The following is an 18,761-nucleotide window of genomic DNA, read 5'->3' as shown; positions in this document are numbered from 1 at the left end:
CCATAGGTTTACAGTATGTGGTTTGAATTTTGTTGGCTGTGTCTTTGTAAATGGTAACATCCAGAAAATTAACTGAAGTCAGACTACTTTTCACAGTAAATTGAAGATAATTTGTTGTCTGATTAAGGTACATGACAAAGTCATGGAGGTCATCATTATCAGACTCATAAAAACAAATAATGTCATCAATATAACGTTATATTGATGACATTATTTGTTTCATGAAACATTGGCCCATTCTGCAACTTGAACCTATGCTCAATGCAGTTTCTAATAACCCTCCTCTTGTCATCTTCAGGAGAGCCCCAACTTTAAGAGACAAACTTGTACATTCCTCTTCCAACAACCAACAATCCACATGGCTTTCCATCAAGGGCAACTATAGATGTGGTCATTGCGCCCAGTTAACAACACCTCAAATTGCAAATCTTTCAGACATCCCCTCACAGGGAAGGGATACAAACACAAACAGTTCATTAACTGCAATACTACCAATGTTATTTATATGCTTACTTGGCCTTGCGGGAAAGCATATGTTGACCAAACAAAAAGAGCTCTGAAATTGAGAATCTCAGAACATAAGACTGCTATACGTACTGGTAACATTGATTATGCCATGGCAAAACACTATATGGAAGCTAAGCATGGTTCTCCTGCATCCTTACGGTTTGTTGAAGTGGAACATCTTACTACCACCAGAGGGGGTAATATCCCCAAATTATTGTCCCAGAGGGGAAATGTACTGGATCGACCAAATGGGTTCCATGCAACCACAAGGGTTAAATGATTACTTCTCTTTCAGACCTTTTTTGTGATGCAGCAGGGGGTTTTGGGTCTTCGTGTTTATGTCACCCAGATTGTGATTTTGTGAGACAATGGTTTTCACTTTGAATTGATGTGTTCTTGACTACATGGGATTTTGTTGACCAATAGATGGTTGACAATTAACGAAGTGCCTCCTCCCAGGTGGAGATGATCTGGATTGAACAGTTGGGTGTGGCAAAGCAATTACTATGGCTTTATATACATGTTTGTGATGATATGTCATTATGCTCTGATGAAGGCTTCAGCCGAAATGCGTCAGCATTAAAAACCTTTTGATATGGAATTTTGAGCCTGGTCTTGCCCTTAAGTTTGGAGTGCCACTTCTTCACCTACCCTAGGTGAACTTCATCTGACTAAAATACATGTTTGATTGGGAGATTTTTCAGTTTTATGAAATTTTATGAAAGACAGAGAGAGAGAGAGAGAGAGAGAGAGAGAGAGAAAGTGACTAACACTGAGATTGCTCCACTTTGCTATTAGTTTCAACTGTGTATTGTGAGCAAAACAGGTTTTTCCAAGTGAGGTAATTGATCTCGACTTTAACTCTTCCATGCTGATTTCTCTTAATCTTCATACCTTATTGTATAAAGGGAGCTAATAAAAACCTCCTGCCTCACTGAAACTTCTATTCCTGGAAAAAAGCAGAGCCTGGTAGGCCCTCCCTCTTCTTCCTGCTCTCAAACACAGCCAGTAGCATTCTGCCAGACATTTCCTGGCTCCCTCCCCTTTCATTGATCTGACACTGAAGATGGGTGTAAACAACAGGCTGTGAAGTGCCAGAGCTGACGAACCCGTTCACTGCAGATCAGCTCAGGAACATGAAGAGGAAGAGCACACATTTGTGTTGGATCACAGCTCAACTTTTATGGTTTCAGAGGAAGTGAAACTGTGAGACGTTCATTGTCACTGAGAAGTGAAATGGCGCAGAGAGGAATTCAACTGGACTCGGCAAAATTCTGCTGTTCGATCTGTCTGGATCTACTGAAGGATCCGGTGACTGTTCCCTGTGGACACAGCTACTGCATGAGCTGTATTAAAAGATTCTGGGATGGAGAGGAAAAGAGGAAAATCCCCAGCTGCCCCCAGTGCAGACAAACCTTCACACCAAGACCTGTCCTGGGGAAAAACACCATGTTAGCAGAAATAGTGGAGGAAATGAAGAAGATGGGACTCCAAGCTGCTCCTCCTGATCTCTGCTATGCTGGACCTGGAGATGTGGCCTGTGATGTCTGCACTGGGAGAAAGCTGAAAGCCCTCAAGTCCTATCTGACGTGTCCAGCCTCTCAGCTTCAGGAGAACATCTGCTCTCGTCACGATGAGGTGATGAAGATTTTCTGCCGCACTGATCAGCAGTGTATCTGTTATCTCTGCTCCATGAATGAACATAAAGCCCACCACAAAGTCTCAGCTGCAGCAGAAAGGACCAAGAGGCAGAAAGAGCTTGGGCTGAGTCGTCAAAAAATCCAGCAGAGAATCCAGGACACAGAGAAAGACGTGAAGGTGCAGGAGGTGGAAGCTATCAATTGCTCTGCTGATAAAGCAGTGGAGGACAGTGAGAAGATCTTCACTGAGCTGATCCGTTTGATTGACAAAAGAAGGTCTGATGTGAAGCAGCAGATCAGATCCCAGCAGAAAGAGGAAGCAAGTCGGGCTGAAGAACTTCAGGAGAAGCTGAAGCAGGAGATCGCTGAGCTGAGGAGGAAAGATGCTGAACTGGAGCAGCTCTCACACACAGAGGACCACACCCATTTTCGACACAACTACCCCTCGCTGTCACGTCTCAGTGAATCTACACACTCACCCAGCAACAATATCCGTCCTCTGAGCTACTTTGAGGATGTGACTGCAGCTGTGTCAGAGCTGAGAGAGAAACTACAGGACCTTCTTAGTGAGGAATGGTCCAAGATCTCACTGACAGTGACTGGAGTGGACGTTCTCCTGCCACAACCAGAGCCCAAGACCAGAGCTGAATTCTTACAATATTCATGTCAAATCACACTGGATCCAAACACAGCACACAGACGGCTGTCATTATCTGAGGGGAACCGAAAAGTGACACTAACAGGAAAAGATCAGTCATATCCTCCTCACCAAGAAAGATTCACTGGAAGGTTTCAGGTCCTGAGTAGAGAGAGTCTGACTGGACGTCATTACTGGGAGGTGGAGAGGAGTGGGTCAGGTGTTTTCATAGCAGTTGCATACAAGGATATTAGAAGAACAGGGAATGGAAGTGGATTTGGATGCAATGACAAGTCTTGGACATTAGATTGTCATTACAATCAGTTCATACATAACAGCATCAAAACTCCCACATCAGTCCGTGTGTCCTCCAGAGTAGGAGTGTACCTGGATCACACAGCAGGTATTCTGTCCTTCTACAACGTCTCTGAAACCATGACTCTCCTCCACAGAGTCCAGACCACATTCACTCAGCCTCTCCATGCTGGATTTATGGTTTATTTGGTCAGTGGAGCCTCGGCTGAGTTTTGTCAGCTCAAGTAGACAGGAGTTATTAAAGCAGCAAAATGTAAGTTTCTGTTTTTAAAAAATATTTTTCCCTGAGTCGTTGCAGCTTCATGTTGTCACTGAGGTGTTTCTGCACTTCCACCTGTCAGTCAAACAGTGTGGGCGGGACTGTAACCTCTTCCTCCCTGCATGTTCCTTGCTGACCCTCTTTGTCTGTTCCATCATGGCGGCTATCGCTGCTCATCCTAACCACCCACATCATCTTCTGTTTCTTCCTGACAAACAGGAAACAGAAAACGCAGGAGAGGATTTTTCCCAGCAAAGAGCAGCCAGACGCTGAGAGTTCAGAGGACATTTATTCATATGAAAACATCAACTGTTGTCTACACACTTCTAATATCTGTTGCATAATTGTGTTGTTCCTGTTATATTTTCTGCTTTTCTGTTCCTTAATGGACTCAGCACCAGAGGTTTCCCTTTATTATAGCTGAGTAGCTTATATTTTGTGTTTTGTTCTGCTGGCACTTTGTACATTTTAATGTTTCAGTTCCAATTTAGTAAATGTTGTTGATGTTATATTCGAGTGGAAGAAAGAAAATGTTTCATTGTGGTGGATTTCAGTCTAAATATCATTGAGTTTGAGTTGCCTTTGTTCACAGTTATTTTATATACTGCTATATCTCTGTATTGCAATTTCTTTTGTAAGGTATAAAATCAATAAATGACACTGAACTAAACTGCTTGTATAACAGATGAAATCATTATTATTATAATCAATTAAAATAATGCTCATGTTCAGAGGATTTCCCTTTATTGTAGCCAAGTAGTTCATATTCTTATTTTGTTTTCCTGCCTTTTTATAAATTCCAATTTAGTAAATTCTCTTGATATTATATGTAAGGTGAATATTTACGTTCAATATGAATTTCACTGAAATTTTGACTTTTCTGAATAACTTTCCAAATGCTACTTTTTCTGTGGATGTTGTGTCATTTTTTATTGGTGTAAAATCAATAAACAACACTGAACTAAACTACCATTGTTAAGAAAATGGTGTGAGGAATTAAATAATTATCATTATAAACAATAAAAACAGTGTGTGTGTTTTTCCTCCACAGTGCTGACACACTGATGGTGAGTGTGATGGCCGCCCTGCTGCCACACAGGCTTTAAGTATCCCTACACCACACTGCCTGTCCCACACACCTTTTGTTTGGATCACCTTATTTTTTGGTTATCTAGTTTATGCACATTTTTGCAGTCACCATGCACATACATACAGCTAACAAATAAATGACAGGACACATAAGACTTTTGTTCATACGTCACACTCATAGCTTTATTAATATTTGACATTGCACAGTTTCTATTTTGTTGGCGCGCACATTTTAGTTACTGGTTAATGTCAATATGTTAAAGCATTTGTTCTGTTTAGTAATATTATTGTCTTTTGAGTTACCTTTTGTTCTTGGTGTGTGGGCCAGGCAGAAAAAGAGGAGTCTGTGGGTGCAGCTGCAGTAAATCCCCTGATTTCGCTGACTGGGAGGAACCACCCGTGTCTCCCTCCAGGGGAGGGGAATCTCTCATTTCTGTTTTGATTTATTTTTTTCTGGTTTAGATATTAAGTTGATCTTTATTGTGTAGTATAATTTGTTACTAGTTATTTTCTGTATTTTCTTCATAACCTGAACTTTTGTCTATTCTGTTTTGTTTAGTTAGTTTGTCTTGTCTACTCCCCTTTTTGTGTTTATTGGTCTGATCAACCAGTATATAGGTTCACCTTGTATGTCTAGTAGTAGGTCAGTTCATCTTTTGTTCAGTTCAGGTTAAGTTGCAATTCCATTGAGTTAAGTTCTGTTTAGTTGACCTCATTTTAGGGCCCAGAACTTTGTGTTAAGTATTCTTGTTTTTTTTTTGGATTATTGAATTGATTATGGATCCTTTTACCTTTTGGGCTAAATAAATGCCTTTTTTGTCCAAAATTAACTTGCGAGTCCTTGTCCTGCCTGCTTGGTCCCTCACAGTGAGGATGAAGAGAATATGTAGAATCCTTCATCAGGCTTTAGCCACTGCAAGTGTGAACAAAGAGAAGGTTTCAACAATTAATTCTGAGCTTTATCCAAGAATTAATGAAGCTCTTCTTCTGCGTTCATTTCACAAACTTTATCAAAGCCTCCAGAGAAAATGTGAGAGCAACATGACAATAGAACTGAGCTGATTTTCCCCAAAACACAACAAAGTGGCGTCTTGATGTGCACAGCAGATCTGGAGTCACAGCTGGAATGAAGCAGCAGTTTGACCAAAGAAGAAACACAAGTGAAGAAGGAAAGAAAGGACAGTCCTGTTGTTCATGGAGCTGCTTCAATGTAAGAATGAAGGGAGTGTTCAGATGGAAAGGCTGAAGCACAGAGTGAATGGAGAACATTACTAAGCCTGCAGCCGCAAAGTTTTCAATCAGTCCTTGATTTTTACAACCACACTGACTTTGTGCACTTGTTCAATAAACAGGGTTTCTTATACAGGCCGGAAAAGCTTGGAGAAGGATCAAGAAAGGAATATCATCATTTCAAGCTCAAAATTGGGAATTATAAAAGAAAAAAGAATCAGTTCAATAAATACCAGTGAAGCAGCTCCCAAAGCAGCGATGAGTGAGATTCTGTCCTTGTATTTTCTGTTGATGCAGTTTGAGTTTTTGGAGGCGAAGCTCTTCTTTTTTCATTTTTAATGTTTTCCCTCTCCTGTGAGCCAGAGGATCTCTCCCAGGAAAGAACTTTTTTTTTGGCATCTTTGGCAGCAATTACAGCCTCCAGTCGTTTTGGGTATGAAGCAACAAACTTTGCACACCTGGATTGGGGGATTTTCTGCCATTCTTCTTTGCAAATCCTCTCAAACTTGGTCAGGTTGGATGGGGACCGTCGGTGGACAGCCGTATTCAGTTGGACAGGGTTCAGGTCAGGGCTCTGGCTGGGCCACTCTAGGACATTCACAGAGTCGTCCCTAAGCCACTCCTGTGTTGTCTTGGCTGTGTGCTCAGGGTCATGGTCATGTTGAAATGTGAACCTTCAAACATGACTGAGGTCTTGAGCGCTGTGGAACAGGTTTTCATTGAGGATATCTCTGTGCTTTGCTCCACGCAGCTTTACCTGAGCCTTGACCAGTCTCCCAGTCCCTGTTGCTGAAAAACAGCCCCACAGCATGATGCTGCCACCACCATGCTTCACTGTTGGGATGGTACTGGGCAGGTGCCTGGTTTCCTCCAGACATAACTTTTGGAACTGACAGTCCTTCAGATGTTTTTTGCAAACTCCAAGTGGCTTTCATGTGTTTTGCACTGAGGAGAGGCTTCCGTTTGGCCACTCTGCCATAAAGCCCAGATCGGTGGAGGACCGCAGTGATGGTTGTCCTTCTGGAGCTTTGTCCCATCTCCACACAGGATCTCTGGAGCTCAGTCAGAGTGACCATTGGCTTCTTGGTAACCTTTCTTACTAAGGCCCTTCTCCCACGATTGCTCAGTTTGGCCGGGCGACCAGCTCTTGGAAGAGTCCTGGTTGTGCCAAACTTCTTCCATTTGAGAATGATGGAGGCCACTGTGCTCTTGAGAACCTTCAGTGCAGCAGAATTTTTTTTGTAGCCTTCTCCAGATCCGTGCCTTGCAACAGTCCTGTCTCTGAGCCCTGCAGGCAGTTCCTTTGACCTCATGGTTTTTGCTCTGTTATGCATGTCAGCTGTGAGGCCTTCTCTAGAGAGGAGTGTGCCTTTCCAAATCATGCCCAATAAATTTAATTTTGGAAAGTGGGTATTTTGCTATACTCACATCGCTATGGGTGCTGGGCTAATAAAAAGTCCGTACTAGACCTTTATTATTAAAACAATGTTTCGATCAGCGTGTGATCTTTGTCAAGTTCCAATCAATTTAATTTACCACAGCAGGACTAATCAAGGTGTAGACACATCTCAGCAACCATCAAGAGAAATGGAGAATATTGTTGTAAACGGTCTGAATACTCCTGTAAATGTGATATTTCAGTTTTTCCTTTTTAATAAATTTGCCAAAATTTTCTAAAATTCTGTTTTCACTTTTGTCATTATTATCATATTCACACCAGTTCTGTAAGTTGCCCTGCTGTGTTTCCCCCTCCCTTGTGTGTGTGTGTGTGTCTCTCCTCACGGGCGGTTCTGGGCGGTTCAGGTGGCGCACCTGCTCTTCTTTTACCACAAGACTTAAGGACAAGACTTAAATCCCGGCTTCACAGTCACTCTCTGCCAGTTTGTTGTTGTAACCTCTGCAGTAACTAAACACGAGGCCAGTGAAACAGTGAGGCCGTGAAATTGTACTTGTTTTTTGTGCAGAAATGTACCAGTGTCTCTCTGTGCTCTAGGACTCCTCTGCTCACCTGCTCGGTTTGCCCATCTCCAGGATTTGACCCGTTCATCTCTCTGTCGTTGCCCCGCTGCTCTGCCTCCTGCGCTCCCCACCGTCCCCACTCATCATCACTCCATTTAAGTTTTCTCTTGAAAATAAATCTGTTTAACCGGTTCAGTATCCAAGTCTGCATGTTGGGTCCAAAGTAAATACATCCATTGTCACAGTTATAAGGCACTGAGTGTGGATTAATGAGAGAAAAAATGAATTTAAAAGATTGTAGCAACAGGCTGCAACATAACAAATGTGAAAAAGTGAAGGGGATCTGAATACTTCCTAAATGCACTGCATATAACAACATTTTTGTTTGTACAAAACACGCTTTTAACTGATCAAATGATAGCAAACAGCCCAAACTTGATGTTAATCATACAGCTGAAAGTTTTAATAGCCAAATGGAAAATGTTGATAGCATCAAATGAAATAAACAGAAAATTTATTCGTTTTCTTCAGTAGTAACTAATAATAAATACAACAGGAGAATACTTTCTGGTAAAGAGTGGAAAAGTGGACATTTATTTACTTTATACCGCTAAATACATCAGTCTGGGACAAACAGAACATGACACCACCGGCTCCTTTCAACCAAACCTCAAGTGGTTTGACTGAACCTCTCAGACTACAGCTGCAGGCAGACCAGCAGAGATGCTGACGGGACGGGGTCCCAAGTCAAGACTGGGCCTGATGCCTGGACATTAAGGCAAAAGTGGAGAGACAGCAGGAAAAGAAAAGCAGGGACAGGATCACCATGCATGAGAGAGACAGTTAAAACCTGATGACAATGTCCATGTGAGAAACTTCAGCAGTAACCGGCAATGGACCAGTCTCCTGTGTTGCTGATCTGACTGATGGTCATGTTCTGTCCACAGACATCAGGACCATGTGTACCTGCATCAGGATACAGACTCAGAGACAGAAAGAGCTTCCAGTGGTGGGACAGACCACCGTGGGAGCATTTCCTCCAGTGACACACACAGGCAGAGGGGACTGTGTCCCCTGGAAGGGATGGAAATGCTGGTGTGGGGGCGAGATCACCCCAAAACACCTTGATCAGTGGAACCTTCTAGGTCACTGGGGGTGTTGAACAGATCACAGCTCGTTCACAAACCTCCAGACAGACTCAGTGTTTGACTGGACAGTTTTTGTTAGAACTTCAGTTAGATCTTTGGAGGAGAACTTGTCAGGTATTATTGAAAGTATAAGTTACCACAACACAAGAATAAAAAGTAGAAAAGGTTCTTTCAAACACTAAATGTTGTTGCTGTTTTGATGTTTGCTATAAGAAAGCAAAACTGGTTCTCTACAACTGCTCCTTTTAATGGAACGAAGCAGAGCCTGATAAGCCCTCCCTGTGTGGGGATGGGTGTGACTAACCAGCTATGACTTGCAACTTTTCTTAGGGGTTCAACTGAGGCTAAAGCAAGGTGGCTTTTTATTCGGGAGGTGGAGCCGCATGTGCACGTCCGCGTGTGTCCAAGTGGAGGCGCATTGAAGCTGCCTGGGCGCACTCTTGTAAAAGCCCAAATGGGATAGCAGGTGGTTCTGAGGACCCGCTGTCCACTTTCCCTAACATGTGTGGTCAAGACAGCAATTGTAGGGAAAGCACATGAACACGCCCATGGGCACACCTCCAGGCGCAAATAACGGAGTCGGCATAATGTATAGCAGGTAGTGTGGCCGCAAGATACCGTTTAGGGATGGTGGAAGCTGCTAAATGCGCAATTCACAGGTAGCAGGTAGTGGCAACGGGTAGGGCAGTGTGAAAGAGAGCCCTAAATGTTGTTGCTGTTTTGATGTTTGTTATAAGAAGGCAAAACTGGTTCTCTACAGCTGCTCCATTTAAGAGAATGAGGCAAAGCCTGATAAGCCCTCCCTGAGTGGGGATGGGTGTGACTAGCCAGTTATGACTGCAACTTTTATTTGATGAGTCAGAGGGAAACTGTCAGACGTTCATTGTCACTGACAAGTGAAATGGAGCAGAGAGGAATTCAGCTGGACTCTGCTCTTGATATGATATCCAAGAGAAAAAAAAAATAATGTCAGTATATATTTCATTGAATTTTTGACTTTCCTAAACTATTGTTCTGTGTTTCTGTGTTTTCCACAAAACCATTATGTTGTTGAGGGACTTGATGTTTTTTTTTTTTCTTTGATTGATTGAGCATTTTTATTTTGAATATGAAATAACAGAACAGCAAAAGAGTTAAGATAAACATAAAAAGTGCATATTCGAAAAGGAGTGGGAAGTATAACTTATCTACTCCCACCCCTTTTCACAATTACTCAGTTAATAATGCACACCCACAATATATACATAATCCATATCCATGTACATACACATAGCATATATACACTTTTTTTTTTTAGGTATGCATCTTTACACACATAATATTTTCTTGAGAGTAAATCTGTTTAACCTGTTCAGTATCCAAGTCTGCATGTTGGAAAGAAGAAAGACAGAAAGAAAATTCATCCGTTGTCACAATGATAGGGTAGCTGAGTGTAGATTAATGAGGGAAAAAATGAATTTAAAAGATTGTAGCATCAGGCTGCAACATAACAAACGTGAAAAAAAGTGAAGGGGGTCTGAATACTTTCTGTATGCACTGTACATAACAACATTTTTGTTTGTACAAAACACGTTTTCAAATGATCAAATGATAGCCAACAGTCCAAACTCGATATTGATGATACAGCTGAAAGTTTTAATAGCCAAATGAAAAATGTTGATGATACAGACTCAGAGACAGAAAGAGCTTCCAGTGGCGGGACAGACCACCGTGGGAGCATTTCCTCCAGTGACACACACAGGCAGAGGTGACTGTGTCCCCTGGAAGGGATGGAAATGCTGGTGTGGGGGTGAGATCACCCCAAAACACCTTGATCAGTGGAACCTTCTAGGTCACTGGGGGTGTTGAACAGATCACAGCTCGTTCACAAACCTCCAGACAGACTCAGTGTTTGACTGGACAGTTTTTGTTAGAACTTTAGTTAGATCTTTGGGGGAGAACTTGTCAGGTGTTATTGAAAGTATAAGTTACCACAACACAAGAATAAAAAGTAGAAAAGGTTCTTTAAAACACTTAGGGCCCTATCTTACGTCAGAGTCCCTAAACCCATTATTCGGGGATTTAGCATTGCGTAAGAGGCGTTCCCCCGCAAAAGTTGCTATCTTGCACACCTGCCGTTATCCCTAAAACACCTGCACTACCCGTTACATTATGCATAGGCGTGGTTTGGGCGTTACGCCAGTTAAACCAATCAGTGTGCCAGGTGCCATTGCCTTTAAGAGCAGGCTGCGCTATCCCAAATCCGCAAACCGAAACCTGTGATGGAGAGAGGAAGGTCGCGATTCAGTATCTCTGCCATTTTCTCAGGGGGTCAACTGAGGCTAAAGCAAGGTGGCTTTTTATTCGGGAGGTGGAGCCGCATGTGCACGTCCGCGTGTGTCCAAATGGACACACATTGAAGCCGTCTGGGCGCGCTGTTGTAAAAGCCCAAATGGGATAGCGGGTGGTTCTGAGGACCCGCTATCCACTTTCCCTAACGTGTGTGGTCAAGACAGAAATTGTAGGGAAAGCACATGAACACGCCTGTGGGCACACCTCCAGGCGCAAATAACAGAGTCGGCATAATGTATAACGGGTAGTGTGGCTGCAAGATACCATTTAGGGATGGTGGAAGCTGCTAAATGCGCAATTCACAGGTAACGGGTAGTGGCAACGGGTAGGGCAGTGTGAAAGAGAGCCCTAAATGTTGTTGCTGTTTTGATGTTTGTTATAAGAAGGCAAAACTGGTTCTCTACAGCTGCTCCATTTAATGGAACGAAGCAAAGCCTGATAAGCCCCCCCTGAGTGGGGATGGGTGTGACTAACCAGCTATGACTTGCAACTTTTATTTGATGAGTCAAAGGGAAACTGTCAGACGTTCACTGTCACTGACAAGTGAAATGGCGCAGAGAGGAATTCAGCTGGACTCGGCAAAATTCTGCTGTTCGATCTGTCTGGATCTACTGAAGGATCCGGTGACTATTCCCTGTGGACACAGCTACTGCATGAGCTGTATTAAAAGCTGCTGGGATGAAGAGGATCATAGGGAAATCATCAGCTGCCCCCAGTGCAGACAAACCTTCACACCAAGACCTGTCCTGGTGAAAAACACCATGGTAGCAGATATAGAGGAGAAAATGAAGAAGATGGGACTCCAAGCTGCTCCTCCTGATCTCTGCTATGCTGGACCTGGAGATGTGGCCTGTGATGTCTGCACTGGGAGAAAGCGGAAAGCCCTCCAGTCCTGTCTGGTGTGTCTGGCCTCTTACTGTAAGAACCACCTCTGGCCTCACTACGATGCAGCTCCATTAACGAAACACAAGCTGGTGGAAGCCACTGTGCAGCTTCAGGAGAACATCTGCTCTCGTCACGATGAGGTGATGAAGATTTTCTGCCGCACTGATCAGCAGTGTATCTGTTATCTCTGCTCCATGGATGGACATAGAGGCCACCACACAGTCTCAGCTGCAGCAGAAAGGACCGAGAGGCAGAAAGAGCTCGGGCTGAGTCGGCAAAAAATCCAGCAGAGAATCCGGGACACAGAGAAAGACGTGAAGGTGCTTCAGCAGGAGGTGGAGGCCATCAATCGCTCTGCTGAAAAAGCAGTGGAGGACAGTGAGCTGATCCGTTTGATTGACAAAAGAAGGTCTGATGTGAAGCAGCAGATCAGATCCCAGCAGGAAGAGGAAGCGAGTCGGGCTGAAGAACTTCAGGAGAAGCTGAAGCAGGAGATCGCTGAGCTGAGGAGGAAAGACACTGAGCTGAAGCAGCTCTCACATACAGAGGATCACAACCATTTTCTACACAACTACCCCTCGCTGTCACGTCTCAGTGAATCTACACACTCACTCAGCACCAATATCCGTCCTCTGAGCTACTTTGAGGATGTGACTGCAGCTGTGTCAGAGCTGAGAGAGAAACTACAGGACCTTCTTAGTGAGGAATGGTCCAAGATCTCACTGACAGTGACTGAAGTGGATGTTCTACTGTCACAACCAGAGCCCAAGACCAGAGCTGAATTCTTACAATATTCATGTCAAATCACACTGGATCCAAACACAGCACACAGACGACTGTCATTATCTGAGGGGAACAGAAAAGTGACGCAAAAAAGAAAAGATCAGTCATATCCTCGTCACCCAGACAGATTCACTACATGGTTTCAGGTCCTGAGCAGAGAGAGTCTGACTGGACGTTGTTACTGGGAGGTGGAGTGGAGGCAGTCAGGTGTTTCAATAACAGTCGCATACAAGGATATTAGCAGAAAAGGGAATGGAAGTGGATTTGGATGCAATGACAAGTCTTGGGAATTAGATTGTTCTAACAATCAGTTCAGACATAACAGCATCAAAACTCCCACATCAGTCCCTGTGTCCTCCAGAGTAGGAGTGTACCTGGATCACTCAGCACGTATTCTGTCCTTCTACAACGTCTCTGAAACCATGACTCTCCTCCACAGTGTCCAGACCACATTCACTCAGCCTCTCCATGCTGGATTTTGGGTTTATTTATTCAGTGGAGACTCGGCTGAGTTTTGTCAGCTCAAGTAGACAGGAGTTATTAAAGCAGCAAAATGTAAGTTTCTGTTTTTAAAAAACAATTTTTCGCTGAGTCGCTGCAGCTTCATGTTGTCACTGTGGTGTTTCTGTACTTCCACCTGTCAATCAAACAGTGTGGGCGGGACTGTAATCTCTTCCTCCCTGCATGTTCCTTGCTGGCCCTCTTTGTCTGTTCCATCATGGTGGCTATCGCTGCTCATCCTAACCACCCACATCATCTCCTGTTTCTTCCTGACAAACAGGAAACAGGAAACGCAGGAGAGGATTTTTCCCAGCAAAGAGCAGCCAGACGCTGAGAGTTCAGAGGACATTTATTCATCTGAAAACATCAACTGTTGTCTACACACTTCTAATATCTGTTGCATAATTGTGTTGTTCCTGTCATATTTTCTCCTTTTCTGTTGCTGAATGGACTCAGCACCAGAGGTTTCCCTTTATTATAGCTGCAACCCACTGGCACTTTGTACATTTTAAAGTTTCAATTCCAATTTAGTAAATGTTGATATTAATCCAAGGGGAAAAATGAAAATGATTCATTATGGTGGATTTCAATCTGAGTTTGAGTTGTCTTTGTACAGTTGTTTTAAATGTTTCTTTATCTGTGTATTGTAATTTTCCATAAGGTACAAAAACAATGACAATGAATGAAACTATGAATAATGAAATCACAATTATGATAATAAATGAAAAGAATGATCATGTTCAGAGGTTTTCCTCCTATTACAGCCAAGTAATTCGTATTTTTACTTTGTTCTTTTTGAATTTTAGAAAGATTTTTATCCCATTTATGAAATGCTCTTGATATGATATCCAAGAGAAAAAAATAATTTCAGTCCTTTTTCTGTTGAAGTTTTGTCATTTTTTATTGGTGTAAAATCAATACACAACACTGAACTAAACAGTGTGATGAATTAAATAATTATGATTATAATCAAAGTGTGTGTGTGTGTGTGTGTGTTTTCCTCCACAGTGCTGACACACTGATGGTGAGGATGAAGAGAATAAGTAGAATCCTTCATCAGGCTTTAGCCACTGCACGTGTGAACAAAGTGAAGGTTTCAACAATTAGTTATGAGTTTTATCCAAGAATTAATAAAGCTCTTCTTCTGCGTTCATTCCACAAACTCTATCAAAGCCTCCAGAGAAAATGTGAGAGCAACATGACAATAGAACTGAGCTGATTTCCCCCAAAACACAACAAAGTGGCATCTTTCTGTTGATGCAGTTTGAGTATTTGGAGGCGGAGATCTTTTCTTTTCATTTTTATTTTTTTCCCTCTCCTGTGAGCCAGAGGATTTCTCCCAGGAAAGAATTTTGTTTATCTGACTGGACAGATTTTGTCGACTGAAATTTAACACAACACCGCCCTCTAGTGGAGGCTGTGGTTCACCTGATTCTGTTCTTGCTGATTGTGATGAACTGTTTGAGAGGTGCTGGAGCTAAATCATGAATAATCTCATAGAGCACAGCAACCTGGTGTTTCTGCAGTAAATCCTGAGACACAGCAGGCTCTGATCTCACTGAGATGTTTTGTGATGGGCTCCCACAGTGTTTTGTTCATGAGGTTAAAGTGTCTCCTGCTGTAGGAACAGAGAACTGGAGGTCAGGAGGGATTAAAGTGATGCTGCTTGATGTACCAGAGTGTGTTGTGTTGCTGTTCTTAGTGGCAGCAACTGGTTGTGGGGTCAGGAGATGGACAGCGTGGGGGAAGAACTTTTGTCTTCAATGTATGTTTTTTCTGTCCTTTTCTATTTTTGTATCTGTCTTTATGCTGGCTCTCTCTCTGGTTATGTGAACTTTTTCTCCCGTCCAATCATGGCTGAGGGGCTGGTGGCAACGACATACATGTACACTGTCTTATTGTTATGTTTTTCACAGTCTTGTTCAGGTTGTAGTTATTTCCTCTGTCCCCTTATCCTTGTTTTTTTCCTTCGCTTTGTTTAAATTTTTAGGGCTCCTTTTTTTTTTTTTTTTTTTTACATTATTCTCTGTATGCCTCTGAGATTTCAGCCGATATTTGGACAGTGGTGGGTAGAGAGTACACAAAAACGATAGACAAGTAAAAGTACTGTTACTTTATAATTATATTTACTCAGGTTGAAGTAAAAGTACTTATAAAAATAACTACTTGAGTAAGAGTAAAAAAGTATCTCATAAAAAAAACTACTCAAGTAGTGAGTAACTTCAGATGCAATTTATTACATCGATGTAGATCTTCCAAACTATCTTGTCAGTTCATTGGCTGACAACTTATTATCCAATCTTTTTACACCAATAGCAATATTACACGCATGTATTATGGTATGTAGTATTACAGCAGGTAATAACAAATGTGGAGTGTACACATATTGTTGTGTAAGGGCCGTACAGAAAAAACATATGTGACACATCAGAAAAAAAAAACAAAACAAAACAAAACAAAAAAAAAACACAATCCTTGCCTGAAATAGATGCATCAAAAAAATTATTTTCCATTAAAAGTTGTCTTTACTAAATAATGTGTAACACAAATTAGTGCAATTTTGCTTCAGGAAGTCATTCACTAGCTTATCAGTAATAACTGCTTTTCTCCACTTTTTCACTTGTTTTCAAAGCATCCTACTTTGAAACCAGTAGCAAAGTAATAACACTTTGTGTTTTTTTCAGTGTTAAAAAAATTAAAGTCATTTACTGAACGTTTGAACAGTAACAGAGGCCTGGTTTTTGTCTGTTTTGGTCCATTTGTGTATGTATCTTGTCTGTGAGTGTATCCTCATGTAAGTGTTTAAGGTTAATGTTCATCCTCTCTTAAAGAATCCCTCAGTAAGGTGACTGCTGAGCTTCAAAAGTAGTCGGCTCTCCAGATTCTTGCACTCAAGCCGCGATCGTTTGGCAGTGAAGAGCACACCTGGATGACTAAAAAGTCTCTCACAGGCTGCAGATGCCGGGACACTTGTGTTGATCCTGAGTGACAGCTTCTTTATTTGAGGAAAGGTGTGTAAGAGATCCATACCTCCTGTGGTTGGACATGCAAGGTGCCTCTCAAGCTCTCCAACATCTGGGTTTCCCATCTTCACAGCTTCGAAAAAGTCATCCTCATCAGAGTGCCCATCGTTTAAGGGAGCATCATCATCATCGTCCATGCTGGTGATCAGGTGACCTTTGATGTAGTTAAGCCCTGTGGGAAATTAAATTAAATAATAAATGAATAAACACACACACACACACACACATATACATACATACATATACATATACAGTTTTAATGTTGACATCTATCTGTAACTCACTACTGATAATACAAGTGATAAAATCTAACCTACACATAAATTAATAGTCTAAATAGGAGCCAAATGATCCCATCTTGAATTAACAAAGATACATTACCGGCTTTTAAGATGCCCTCCTCTGCAGCCCAGCAAGTCCTGAACTTTGGCAAGAGAATTATAGCAGCAGCAATAAGCTCTGGGTCCTTCATGACATCCCCGAAACGCTTCTGGATGCCACATTGCAGGGCTGCAAGGAGGGGACCACAGACTTTGCAGGTTGGCTGCAGCCTCCGCAGCTTCTCCTGCAGCTGGTAGAGAGTCGGCAACAGGAAACCCATGTGCACAGAAGATTAGCCTTGGAGGATATTCAGGGCCATGGTAACCGGCTTCATTACTATAGTATATTCCCCCAAAAAGCCCATTTCAGCTGGATTTAACCTGAAACACAGATAATAGGAATACCACTGATGTTCGTAAAACTCATTGTAATTGTCACTCAGACATTTAAAATAATTCTGTAGCAGGTAGAGACATAGGTTTTTTTTTTTTTTTTTTTTTTTTAGGTTTTTGCTAGATTACTCTTTGAAAGCACAGTATATAAAATAATGTATTTTACATTTATTCAATCACCATCTAGAGGCCCAGTCTCAAAAGGTTATCAGTTGTAAATAGCAATTAATGTACCATTAGCAGTGCTGACTGGGTCATGCAACAACCATAATTCAAACATATTTTTTAGACTACATACTGGCAACAGCAAGTGTACTTTTCATAACATGAAAAAATAATTTATCATCATCCCACCTCCAGCAACTTACATCTTGATCTCTTAGTCTTTAATGTCTTTAATGCTGTGCATACATTTCGGATCGCACTCACTCCTCTCTCCTCGTGGATCTGGACACGTCTTTCCACAGCGTGGTAGAGGGAGCTCCAACGTGCGTCACTGGGTCGGAGGAACTGTAGTCCACATTCACGCTCCACAGTTTCAAATGCTGTAGTGCACATGCTGGTTTTATTCCAAAGCGCTTGGCATTTTGCAAAAGCAGACTGAAAGAGCCTGTTGTATGTCTCACAACCAGCTTCAGCAGCAGTGATATCAGAGGTTGAGACAAAATTCAGGAGACAGCATGCACACTTATGTCTTGGAAGTTGAGTCCTCATTCAAAATGGCAGTGACACCTTGATGCTCCACCTCTTGTGAAGGACGTCCGTCATCTGGAACATTCTCCTCCTGTTCGTCTATGACTTCTTCTTCGCTCTCGCCATAAACTCCAAATGCCTTGAGAAAGTTTGAGCCACTGTCAGTTGTTGTCCTGGCCACTTTTTCCCTAATTTGGTTCTCTGCATGGATCTCTTCTGATGCTGCAGCAAGGACATCAAATGTGTTTGCAAGCCAGCACAGCAGAGCACCTTGCTAAAGAGCTCTGGTCTATTCAGTGACAAGTGACTCCCAGGTAACTGCGCCGCCAGTCCAGCAATCAGTGGTGGTAGAGACATGGCTCACAGAACTCAGCTTCTTTATGATCAAGCTCTGTTTGATTTTGGCGGCTTCTTGTATTTTCAGGGCTACAGTTTTTCTTGACATTACTGCACAGTGAGGTTGTAATGTGTGTACCGTGCTCTTGAATGAAGGCAATTCAACCACAGAGAACGGCTGGCTGCCTTCACAGATAAAGTTAAGCAAAGTCTTGTCAAAGGTTGCCTGCCTTACCCCTGAGAAAGACATGGAAAAAAGCAGTTATTTTTGCATTCTTGAGGTGAGGTCCATCAGTTGAGTTCAGTGAGGAGTTTCGTTTTCTGCTCTTTTTCTGCTCTTTTCTATGCAGTCTTCGCACAGCTTCGACTATGATCAGTCCATGTACAATGAAGGCAATGAGTCTGTGTTACCTTATCTGACATAAATCTATGCATTTGCCTTTTCTTTTTTCCTTTTTTTTTATTTTCCTGACGCTTTGATAAATAAAAATTTCTGTTATGTCTGTTATGGAGGTGGTACAGCTCAACACCCCAAAGAGCAACTAGGGCTGGTCACTTGAATGATTAATTATTAATAGTTTGCATTTATCTTTTCCAGTTCTGCTTATTAATTTCAGTTCTTAGTGATTCCAATATGTAAAAAAAATCTCTATAGTTTTAAGCATTTACTTTGACTTTTATTCTTTCGTTAAAAAAAAGTAATGTTAAATTC

The 18,761-nt window shown here is 42.2% G+C and overlaps 2 protein-coding genes across 2 annotated transcripts; both read left to right on the top strand.

Moving 5' to 3' along the window:
* Positions 1–1,666: 1,666 nt before the first annotated feature.
* Positions 1,667–3,368, top strand: LOC115374578 (tripartite motif-containing protein 16-like). The gene is made up of 2 exons (XM_030073556.1): positions 1,667–2,004; positions 2,122–3,368. The coding sequence occupies exons 1-2, from the start codon at positions 1,744–1,746 to the stop codon at positions 3,325–3,327; spliced, it is 1,467 nt and encodes a 488-aa protein (XP_029929416.1). The 5' UTR covers positions 1,667–1,743; the 3' UTR covers positions 3,328–3,368.
* Positions 3,369–11,633: 8,265 nt separating this feature from the next.
* LOC115374579 (tripartite motif-containing protein 16-like protein) lies at positions 11,634–13,354 on the top strand. Its single transcript, XM_030073558.1, has 2 exons — positions 11,634–11,961; positions 12,196–13,354. Exons 1-2 carry the CDS (start codon positions 11,664–11,666, stop codon positions 13,311–13,313), a joined length of 1,416 nt encoding a protein of 471 aa, XP_029929418.1. The 5' UTR covers positions 11,634–11,663; the 3' UTR covers positions 13,314–13,354.
* The last annotated feature ends 5,407 nt before the right edge of the window (positions 13,355–18,761 follow it).

Source organism: Myripristis murdjan, chromosome 17 (assembly GCF_902150065.1).
Source record: "Myripristis murdjan chromosome 17, fMyrMur1.1, whole genome shotgun sequence".
Lineage (NCBI taxonomy): Eukaryota > Metazoa > Chordata > Actinopteri > Holocentriformes > Holocentridae > Myripristis > Myripristis murdjan.
The sequence above is the reverse complement of the archived record's forward strand: the minus strand, read 5'-3'. Positions and strand labels throughout refer to the sequence as shown.

Excerpts from the sequence above, each read along its gene's own strand:
- LOC115374579 (XM_030073558.1), top strand. The coding sequence starts at position 11,664 with ATGGCGCAGAGAGGAATTCAGCTGGACTCGGCAAAATTCTGCTGTTCG. Across the intron at positions 11,962-12,195 it reads CTATGCTGGACCTGGAGATG|TGGATGGACATAGAGGCCAC; the intron begins TGGCCTGTGATG and ends ATCTCTGCTCCA.
- LOC115374578 (XM_030073556.1), top strand. The coding sequence starts at position 1,744 with ATGGCGCAGAGAGGAATTCAACTGGACTCGGCAAAATTCTGCTGTTCG. Across the intron at positions 2,005-2,121 it reads AGAAGATGGGACTCCAAGCT|AACATCTGCTCTCGTCACGA; the intron begins GCTCCTCCTGAT and ends CAGCTTCAGGAG.